The sequence below is a fragment of the Protomyctophum bolini genome (genome assembly GCF_963924005.1).
Source record: "Protomyctophum bolini genome assembly, chromosome: 24".
Classification (NCBI taxonomy): domain Eukaryota; kingdom Metazoa; phylum Chordata; class Actinopteri; order Myctophiformes; family Myctophidae; genus Protomyctophum; species Protomyctophum bolini.
Window position 1 is genome coordinate 20,453,671 of NC_137885.1, and position 11,534 is coordinate 20,465,204.

The 11,534-nt window shown below is 44.3% G+C and overlaps 1 protein-coding gene across 1 annotated transcript in view; it reads left to right on the forward strand.

Moving 5' to 3' along the window:
• Positions 1-11,534, forward strand: part of fam184aa (family with sequence similarity 184 member Aa) — a 40,971-nt gene that overhangs the window by 2,842 nt on the left and 26,595 nt on the right. The window contains exons 3-8 of the mRNA XM_080758680.1: positions 755-916; positions 1,162-1,297; positions 7,534-7,715; positions 7,915-8,100; positions 10,867-10,989; positions 11,377-11,534. The exon at positions 11,377-11,534 is cut by the window's right edge and continues 4 nt beyond it. Coding sequence (XP_080614806.1) covers positions 755-916; positions 1,162-1,297; positions 7,534-7,715; positions 7,915-8,100; positions 10,867-10,989; positions 11,377-11,534 — 947 coding nt within the window. The remainder of the gene's footprint in view (positions 1-754; positions 917-1,161; positions 1,298-7,533; positions 7,716-7,914; positions 8,101-10,866; positions 10,990-11,376) is intronic.

Here is an 11,534-nt window from a genome sequence, read left to right on the forward strand (position 1 = left end):
TATTTTATTATCTTATCACAACACCATTATGATGTTCTTATTTTGATCATAAGTAAAAATATCTCAATGTGGCCAATCAGAATGCATGTTGCCACAAATGTATATAGTTGTGCCGATACAGATACTGGTATCGGGTACTTCTGGCCGATGCCACCCTAAAGTACTCGTACTCTGTATCGGAACCGGGCTCGATACTTTAACATTCAATTGACACTAGGCTGAATGATCAATGCAACGGGAGCAAGTCTGACCCAACACTGCAGCAAAATGAGCAAACTGCCGATCTACAACCATAAATGACAACTGACAAGTGTAGAACGGAGACCGCCGACTATGTTTATAGTCGGCGGGCGACACTATCAGATGAATAAATTGACATATATATTATAGTTGTCCTCTCTAATCGTAGCAGGAGCACATTAAAAGTATTTATTTTATTTACATCAGATTTACTCCATGAAGTGTAGATTTGTGTATATTCAGTGGGCAGCAATATTATTTGGCGAACATTTGACCTAATTTCTCATTTCATTGTCGATGGCAAATGTGGGGACAAGATGATGTAAAATTTCCCTTCATTGTCAATGGCATTTAATGTTTGTGTTGCAGACATTTTGTGGGGACAATTAAAAGCTGTATATAGGAGGGGCTAGCAGCGCCCCTCAAAAATAATAATAAATAATGGACCTTGACGTGAAACAGGTTGAGACCAACTTTGTCCACTGGACTAACGTACTGCTCTGCTCCGAAAAAGGTGGAACTTCGTAAGGAGTTCCAGGCCCAGGAGGGGGTGCTGCAGCGCTCGCTGTCCAAGCTGAGGACGGAGCTCCAGAGAGCCCAGGAGGAGGCCCGGGAGAACCGCGACAAGACCAACAGGCTGCAGACCTCGCTCACCAGCTCCGAGGGCACCATCAAGGTAGGGTTTATTTAAAGACCTGGCTCACCAGCGCCAGCGGTTTATGCAACCCATAGCCCGCCACTAAAACCCCCGGGAGTTATGTAACATTTTATCTGTACCACTTGTTAATAGATATACTGTAACTTGAGAATTGTGAGAAAATGGTTAGTCCGGAATTCTTTTTTCGTCATAGTTTTATTCGACAAATCAACACTGGATTGTTCCTGTGCGTGCGTGTGTGTGTGTGCGTGTGTGTGTTCCAGAACCTTCATAAACAGCTGGAGGAGGCCATCCAGGACGGAGAGATCTGGGAGATGCAGCTGAAAGACACAGAGTACGAACTGGAGAGCAGCCGAGACAGAGTCCAGCAGCAAGCTACTGAGATACTGCACAAAGCTAGTGAGTCCAGCAACAACAAGCTACTGAGATACTGCACAAAGCTAGTGAGTCCAGCAACAACAAGCTACTGAGATACTGCACAAAGCTAGTATAGAGCACCGAAGTCTGACGTCAATATCGCTAGAGGAGTGTCCACGGGTTTGTGTACTTTCTATTTGCATTATAACCCCATAGGGGGATTTTAGATCGCCTTATATAGGAACTGTGTTTTGAAAATAAATAAATCACCCCGGCTCATATGGATATGAAGAATCAACTGACTGCGAGAAAATGCTAATGTTACTGCTGCCGAATTAGTAATTTAGAAAAAATAGAAAGAGACTGTATCAAATATGAGTGACTGACTGTCATAAACGATACAGAGACACCTCCCCGACAATATCGCAGAGACAGTTTCCTCTCCTCTCCTCTCCTCTCCTCTCCTCTCCTCTCCTCTCCTCTCCTCTCCTCAAAAATGTGCACAAGGATGCTAACACACACCAAAATCCTTTTTAGCGGTGCTGGCCCACGGGAGAGAACGCGCCACACGCCAATAGCCAGAGTACCAATATTTTATTTAGGACAGCAGGTAGACAGAATCCAACGTTCCGGCGGTTAAGCCTTCATCAGGGAATACAGAGCACAAAATGGTTCACACTTAAATATGTTGCCAGAGAGTCATGCAACCAATCAGAAGGGGTTAGGGGAACACGGGTTAAATACCAGTCCCTGTGATATGAGAAATCAGGGATCAAGGTCATGTGGTGTCAAGTTCAAGTACAGTTACCTAAAAAATGACTATAAGGCCTCATATAAGAGGCTCTGGAATATCGATTCCTTGTCAGAGAGACAATTAAATACATCTGAGAAATACAGCAGATATACAGTTATGAAACGAAGAACCATACAACAGTAAAAAAAATAACAGATCTACAAACTCAGATCAAATGTAACTAAATGGATCCATGCACAGGTCTAATTGGTTCCATTTGCACACACTCAGAGTTATGGTGGTCACATCGTGTGCGTCAGCGCAATTCTTTGTATTTTTTATTTAATTTTTTTCAAGTTTGGATCCTTAAACTGCAGTTTACAGCAGCATAGTTTCAGACAGAGACGTAGTTACAGATCATTTAACTCATTACACATTATGTCATTGCATGTGACACAGGTGTGCACCTACAGCCATCTCAAGGTACAACATGTTCGTTGTTAATTTTATTTTGCATGGCTGCTCCCCCCCCCCCCCCCCCCCCCATGATAAAAACGGCCCTGATGGTGGTCGTTGAAATGCAAACGTTTGAGAACCTCTGCTATTGTAATTGTATATCAGACGTGTCCACATACGTACCAGCTCTGACAGTGTAGATAAAACCTGGTTCCACATAACCAGCTGTGAGACTGTGGAACCAGACTTTCTTTGCAGAACTTTTTACTCCACTACAATTATTTGACAGTTTTAGTTACTTGTTATTACTGTTACTTTGTAGATTTATATTATTACTACAAAAGATGCATTCATTGATTATGCTGTGTTTCATACGACAGGCAGGCTATTCGAAAATGGCCAATCTAAGCTAAGAACACTTCCACTGGGGTTGAACCAGTTTGGTTCTTTTGTTCCCGCCTAATTTTGAACCAAATGAATTGGTTCAGTTCCTTAAATGTTTGTTCAGATTTGGAACCAAAAAATACTTCACTATTGAGGTTGGAAGAATAAGATACAGATCCATGTGATGTATTTTATATATTTACATAGTGTGTGTACTGTTGTAATCCACGTAACTCGAGAACCGTTTGCCCCACGACTTCAAATTTGACACACACGTTCCACACCACCACAGGGAGTGCAGTGCCCGGTGTCGAGTCGGTTCGGACGCACGGTTGTCCAGAACCGCCCCAAAAAGGCCTCTCCACGGGTTCTGCCCAGTGTCCATATATGGAGCTGGCCTGTTCTGACATCATTCTGACGCCTGCATAGACTCCATATTTGGGCATGCCTGACAAAGAACTCCATATATGGGCATAGAAGGGACACAGACATAATATCTGGGTGGGGCATGCATTTCCAACTTGCATCGTTCCAAGTAGGCCAGTGCTCAACGGGCACCGCTGTAGAGGCTCCAAAGGGCACCGCTCTAGTCATATAAAATAAACAACCACTTTTGGTGGAAAAGGGGCCTCAGCGATGCGGCATGTTGCAAGCTTGTATATGCTGCTATTTATTATTTATCTCAGAAAGGTTGACATATTTTGAAACACATTTTGATGTCAATACTTAAGTAATTGGACTCGTAAGGGTGCGGCTGTCGAAATTCTGCAGGAACAGGAACAGAGCAGGTTTTTATTTATTTTGGTCAGACTCCGCCGCACATAATAGACAGAATTAAAGTATTTCTAGTTCTACATTGCGATATTGTGTCTTCTTCCATCCTTCTGGTGTGTTTGCTGCCACGTCAGATTATCTGTGACATCTGGAGCTTTGTCCACTGGCGAGGACAAGCAGCCATGTATCCGTGTCTGAAGCCATCATCTGCATGAAACAACGCCATGAATGATTCACGAATACGGGATCGGGAGATATTTCCAGCCGCCGTTAAATGCGCGTTGCTTGTGTTACTTGTGTGTTACTGTTGACATGTCACATTTCTGCGTCAGGTTTTGTCGGTGGTTCCAGCAGGGCTGCTGCTAAAAAATGAAAAGTTAAGTCTATTTTGGACGCAGAATAAAGTGCTTGGGGAAGCTAGCATGGCGCGCTGGTCGCATTTACACAAGGTATTAAAGTTTCATGCCAAGTTTAATAATTAAACACCAATGCAGAGGAAAAGGTGTATTTGCTGCGAGCAGTGGTGTAAAGTAATTAGTTACATTTACACAAGTACTGTCCATTTACAAGAGTATTTCCAATTTTCTATACTTTTACGGCAGGGCTACACTGGGGTAGCAGCTAAGTGGCTGTACCGACAATGTGTCCGTCCTGCGGGGAGTTCCATTATGTACTGTTGTTTTCCCCTCTGAAGGCGAGGCCAAGGGCTGCGTAACCCCTGCGGACATGCGGAAAAATAGAGCACTTGTGTAAAACAAATATTCACACACGGAGCTTACGCACAACCTACGCACCGCACCCGCACTTGGCGTAGCCGGGTTCCATTGATTATAGTGGCAGCATACCGTTGCAGACTCTGCGAACAGGGCGGAGCAATTCCGCGGCAAATTCCGTCCCCAGTGTAGCCCGTCCTTATACTTCTATTACTTCTATTATTATTATTATTATTATTATAACACATAGGCCTACATGAACTACTTCAGCCCTATTTAAACTTTGGCTATTTCAAAATGTACAAACTCACAACGATGTGACGCATTGTGAGCTTGTAGATCTGCTATTTTTGGCATTGAGATACAAGCGACTCACCCTAGGATGACAGGATGGCTTTGCATTCATTGATTTTATAATTCTCTCTGAGAAGTTGCCAGGGAAACTGCCCTTGCACCTTCAAAGGTTAAAGCATATTTAAACACCGGAGATTCTATCGCCGCCATGGTTACAGCCATCGCCATGTTTATAGGCTTTTAGTTCTACTGTCTGGATCTCTTCTCCACTAGGCCGTCCCTAACATTTTAGTCTAGTTTTTATTTGTTGAAGAAATTGTCACTATAGTCCTAGTTTTAGTCATCATACCGTAGCTTAGTTTTTATTTAGTTTTTATCAGTGAAAAAAGGTACAGTCGAGTCGTCAACGCACATTTCTTTGTCATAGTTTTAGGCGAGCAAATTTGTAGAGGAAATGTATTGGAACACTGGCTCACAGGCCTGTGCTAGACTTTATATTGATCTGTCTTCTGTCTACATGGGCAGGGTTTAATGACAGCCATCTATCGATCAGCTTCTCTTCTCTGTTTTCCGCACTGTTCTCAGCCAGAGGTGGGTAGAGGAGCCAAAAACTCGAAAAGTGCTGTTGCTTTGAAACGATAATGATTCGAGTAGAAGTAAAAGTATAGTCTTAGTTTTAGCCATCAAGAATCCATATGGTTACTATACCATTCCACAGTTAGAGTACAAATGTACTCTAGTTCAAAGACTACTCAAATGTCTGCAATATGAATTTGTCCAATATAAATACATACAATTGCTGACATCTCTGAGTGAGTTAAATACATACAGGCAAGAAAGCAGCCAGGTGCTCGACGGAGACGTGCAGGTAGATAAAAGAAGTAAAAATAGTAAAAAAGTGCTCCTGGATGCTCTCCCGGGATAAGACATAATTTGATAAAAGGCGGAGATCCGGGCACACAAAATATTTAAAAGAGGAGAAGAATTATTATTAAACCAACATGTTTCGACCAATATCGGTCTTAAAAAACATTATAGTCTTCCCAAACTACTTAAATGAGAAGTACAGTTTAGAGAGAGTCATAAAAATGCTCTAGAACTACAGGTTTATTCGAAAAGTAAATGCAAATGTAACTATAATGGCTAACCCGCCTGGGTACTCAGCATTCTGCTCAGTTCCGGTGCCGAGGCGCGCACAGCACCACGTCTGGCAGAAAAGTGCAAACGTGTTGCCCAGCCTCGTGACTCAGCCCCTCATCACTGCCATGAATATTTCACACAATAAAAGCCTCCATGCAGGACAGCATGCCAAGAGAGGCAGTGGTGTAAAGTAACTAAGTGCATTTACTTAAGTACTGTACTTAAGTGCAATTATTATATAGGTATTTGTACTTTACTTGAGTATTTCCAATTTCCAATACTTTTACTTCTACTCCACTACATCTCAGATCCAAATATTGTACTCTTACTCCACTACATTTATTTGACAGCTTCAGTTAATAGTTTTGGCCGTTTGAAAATAGCAGATCTACAAGCTCACAATGCGTCGCGAATCATGATACATTTAAGTCATTTATACATTTGAAAACTTCAAATGTGACATTCTGCATGCATAGAGTATACTTTCTACAATTTGGTACTATAAGTACATTTTGTACTTTTACTCAAGTACATTTTTCATTCCGGAGTAGTTTTTCCACCACTGCATGCCAACTGTTTAATTCACTTTGAGCTTGACGCAGCACTTTTTAGACTCCATGTGCTTGAGGGCAGCGGTGGAGCTTTTTAACCCATTTAGAAAACCCACGCGTTTTAATACCTTTCAATCAGGCAGAAACCTCGTATGAAGTTTCAGATATATATATATATTTTTGTAAATTATATCCCAATTTCATCATACATGGGTGTAGCCGATCTACAAGTGCACGACGCCTCGCAACGCGCGAGCTGTTGTGCGCTTGTAGATCGGCTATTTTCATCATTTAAAACCGTTTTTAAAATGATTATTTTTGGACACTTAATAACAAAAATATTATTTGAATGAAAATGTAAATTTCTCAGAAAACGTACATTTTGAGTAATCAAATTCTGCCCGAACCCGGCCCTACCCGACCCGACGTTTTCGGGCTGGGCTGCTATGCTAATTAGCCTGCCGGTCGGTGGGGAAAAAAAAGAACGTTAGTACAGGTCAGATCAGGTCTTATTACTGCCCCAATTAAAACATATTTTATCCTGTAGTAGACTGCCGGATTTCTGAGAGTTTTAACACTAAACTTTGAAAAATCATCCAATATTCTCCGTCGCTCCATTCCACGCATGGGTGCCTCCAAATGGCGTGCACGTGTGTCCTAGAGTTGGAAAATAATTATGATCCATGCGCGACAATCCGTTTGAAAGACAGAGGCTATCGTGTATAGAGAGAGGTTGCGTTACATCATCCCATATAAATTTAGGAAGGCATTATGTGGTGTTTTTTCACCGGTTCTACCACGCACGGAGAGACTTTTCTTCCGGTCATGTGTGATCGATGTGTCACGAGGTCGGCCGAGAGCCGCCGAAGACCATGGGTTTGCGACCGGGGTCCGTACACTATTGCGACCAGTCATTGGTACGACGTGCGGAAAACGACCGGATTAAGGTTGGCGAACATGCGCTGCTCCGTGCTTGCGGTTATGGATAGGTTAGGGTTTGAGGTAGGTTGTCGTTGTCGGACCAATGACTGTTCGGAACTTACTACTGCACCCCTCTTGTGACATCTGGGCCGCCTGCAACGACCCGATCTAACCTGCGTGTGAGTGGACAGAAACCAGCGCTGGGTTAACAACACATTCGACGGCCAAACACGAGTTTCCCCGAGTTGTGGCCATAGGTCCTTCTCTGCTAAAACCCGAGTTACCCGAGTTTTTCTGTCCACCCGCACGCAGGTCAGATTGGGTCGTTGCAGGCGGCCCAGATGTCCCACGAGGCCACCATCAGGGACCTGGACGCGGAGCAGAGCCGACTGAAGGAGAAGATCAACCGACTGGAGGAGGAGAGAGAGTCCCTGTTCAACCAGAGCCACGCTCACGACGAGCAGCACAAACAGACTGTACTCAAACTGGAACAGGTGAATAGTATACTATACACACATGACACCTAACCTATCTCTTCACTTTACCTGCACTTTCCCTGTAAAGTCTTCCCCCATATGTGTTAAAACCAACTACCGTCGTGTCAAATGGTGTACAAATGGAACTCTGAGTTACAGACCCATAAGACCCATTAAGACCCATATGTGTGTATGTGTGTGCGTGTGCGCGGGCCAGTCGCTGCGTGACGAGCACCAGGGCTACGAGAAGGAGCTGACGCGGCTGCGCGCGCGCTACGAGGAGGAGGCGCAGCGCTTCAAGGAGGCGCAGCGCGCCGCCCTGGAGGCCATGGAGGAGAAGCACAGCGACATGCGCGAGGAGGCGCTGCAGGAGAAGGAGCAGGAGAAGAAACGCATGATTAACGTGAGTCCCAGAGAGAGAGAAAAGAAGAAAGAAAGAAATGTCACGGAAAAAGCACTAAAATGTTTTACTCACGCTGCATTTCGGTGGCAGTAACATTAGTTTATTTTTGGAACACGTACTATGAAATAAGTCTTTGGGAATTCAGAATGGGGGGGGGGGGAAAGAACGTGACACAGGTGTGTCAGACTTTTGTGTGATTATTGGTATGGAATGAAACCACCGACGTTACAGAGCGGTGTGAAGGGAGGAGAGTGCTCACTGGGCTCACTGCACACGCTTAATTAGGTCAACATTAAGGCTTAATATGAAAGCACACAGTCCTTCCCTCCTACCACACTCTATTATCTTATCTCTCTCTCACTCTCTCTCTCTTTCATTTTCACCCTCTCCCTGCTGTTTGAAGCTGCCTGGTAATTGGCTGATTTTCATCAGCATTACACTAGGTTCTGCCTCCAAGCTAGACGAGAGAGAGAGAGAGAGAGAGAGAGAGAGAGAGAGAGAGAGAGAGAGATGTTTACAGACATCAAGAGGGAGAGAGAGGAATGAGTGGATGTGGAGATAGAAATGGAGAGACGTCTTATGTAACCCAGAGCTATCCCCGTCTTTAGATTGAAGTCTGTTTCACTGGGACATACATTACGAGAGAGAGAGAGACAGACAGACAGACAGACAGACAGACAGACCGAGAGAGAGAGAGAGAGAGACAGACAGAGTTGGAGACAAGAGAGATAGACTCAAAGAGAAGTGGTTGGATAAGTGGAGAAGTGATTGCTTTTCATTTTTATTATTTTTGCGTTTATATTTCCAACTCTCTAGCTTTCCCCAGAGAGGACTTGGGGCATTTCTGAACTGTGACAAATGAGAAAAGGAATAGGAGTGTGTGTGTGTGTGTGTGTGTGTGTGTGTGTGTGTGTGTGTGTGTGTGTGTGTGTGTGTGTGTGTGTGTGTGTGTGTGTGTGTGTGTGTGTGTGTGTGTGTGTGTGTGTGTGTGTGTGTGTGTGTGTGTGTGTGTGTGTGTGTGTGTGTGTGTGTGTGTGTGTGTGTGTGTGTGTGTGTGTGTGTGAGTGAATCGAGGCAAATGCAGCGTCAGCAGTGTGTATGGACCCGCTAACCTCAGGTGACCTCAGACATGGGGCATATTGTCAGTATAGTAGGACCTGGGTTGTCGTAATATTTGGCAATAAAAAATGTCTTAATGTCTTCTCATTAAATTGTGACTTTAGAAATGTGCAGATAACCCTGTATACACTTATACTGTACAAATGTACAATAATGTTGGTTTGTTTGCTGTTGCGTGAGAAAACAAGAGTCTAAAAACAGTGGTTTAGCCCGTGAGCCCGTGACCCAAAAGAGAAATTAGACGGTTGACCGGGACCCAAACGAGTGAAAATAGCAGATCTACAAGCTCACAGCGTGTCACTTCGCGCCGCATTGTGAGCTTGTAGATCGGCTATTTTCACTTCTTCTTAAACATTACGAATTTCTTAGATTTTCTTTTATTTATTCAAGAAGTGGGAATGTTATTTTGAAAATGTGTTGGCATCTTGACAGAGTGCATTTCTAGTTTAACAGTTCCTCATGCTATCTGCTGGGTGTACTGTAAATATCATATAGCAACTACACTACACTGTCGCATCAAGAAATGCCGAGAGCAGGCGTCTCTTCCGGGTTTTTAAACAGCTGGTGGATGGAAATGTTGAAATGTAGATCCGAAGTCCCGTTAGTCCGAACATACGGGAAGGTTGGCAAACATGCATTAAGGTACGTTGGCGAACATGCATTAAGGTACGTTGGCAAACATGCATTAAGGTACGTTGGCAAACATGCATTAAGGTACGTTGGCAAACATGCATTAAGGTACGTTGGCAAACATGCATTAAGGTACGTTGGCAAACATGCATTAAGGTACGTTGGCAAACATGCATTAAGGTACGTTGGCAAACATGCATTAAGGTACGTTGGCAAACATGCATTAAGGTACGTTGGCGAACATGCATTAAGGTACGTTGGCGAACATGCATTAAGGTACGTTGGCGAACATGCATTAAGGTACGTTGGCGAACATGCATTAAGGTACGTTGGCAAACATGCATTAAGGTACGTTGGCAAACATGCATTAAGGTACGTTGGCAAACATGCAATAAGGTACGTTGGCGAACATGCATTAAGGTACGTTGGCGAACATGCATTAAGGTACGTTGGTGAACATGCATTAAGGTACGTTGGCAAACATGCATTAAGGTACGTTGGCGAACATGCATTAAGGTACGTTGGCGAACATGCATTAAGGTACGTTGGCAAACATGCATTAAGGTACGTTGGCAAACATGCAATAAGGTACGTTGGCAAACATGCATTAAGGTACGTTGGCAAACATGCATTAAGGTACGTTGGTGAACATGCATTAAGGTACGTTGGTGAACATGCAGGTACGTTGGTGAACATGCATTAAGGTACGTTGGCGAACATGCATTAAGGTACGTTGGCGAACATGCATTAAGGTTGGCGAACATGCATTAAGGTTGGCGAACATGCATTAAGGTTGGCGAACATGCGCTGCTCCCGTGCTTGTTTTTTTACTAATGACATGGCGCTGTTGAAGCCGCGCGAGCGTCATTTCCATCCACCAGCTGTTTAAAAACCAGGAAGAGACGTCTGCTCTAGGCGCTTTCTTGCCACTTCTTCTCGCGTATAGGTCCCCACACCCTATCTGTGACCATCTGATGACAAACCTGTGCTGTGCTTCTGATTAACTCTCCTCTCCAGGAGATGAGCCAGGAATTTGAGATCAAGCGGCTGTCATTGGAGGAGCAGAGGGACCGCCTCCAGCAGCAATTGGACAACCTCAAGGAGGAGCTATCGGCCAAACTCAACATATCCAATCAGGAGGTATGTGGGCATGTCCGAGCAGAGCCATATTGAAGGAGAGTTGCGCCATTGAGGTGGCACAAAACAGCGCTCGAGCGCTGTTCATGCAGCGCTGGAGTGTGACAAACTGGAGTTTGAAATACATTGCTTTAGCCACCAGGTGGCTGAGAAGTAGAGAAAAATAATCAACAACGTTTCGGTCATCAGGCATGATGAAGGTCTGAATAAATCTAACTAAGTGAAGACAGGTGTGCAGGGATTCTTTTTCCTCTACTTCTCAGTTCCAGTTATCCGACGCACCTGTCCATTGTAGGCGTGCAGAAGGACCTTTTGGTATGGCCACCAGCATCTAATCATATCAAGCATAATAATGGGTTAATTACATTAATTAATGGAACGTTGCTCCAGGTGTCCCACCTCCAGGAGATGGCCCGGGAGAAGGAGCAGAACCTGAGCTCGGCCCAGACCCAGATCGGCTGTCTGAAGGAGACCCAGGACAAGCTCCGAACCGAGCTGGATGCCACGCGGGCCCGGGTCCGAGAGACCAGCAACATGCTGACCGACCT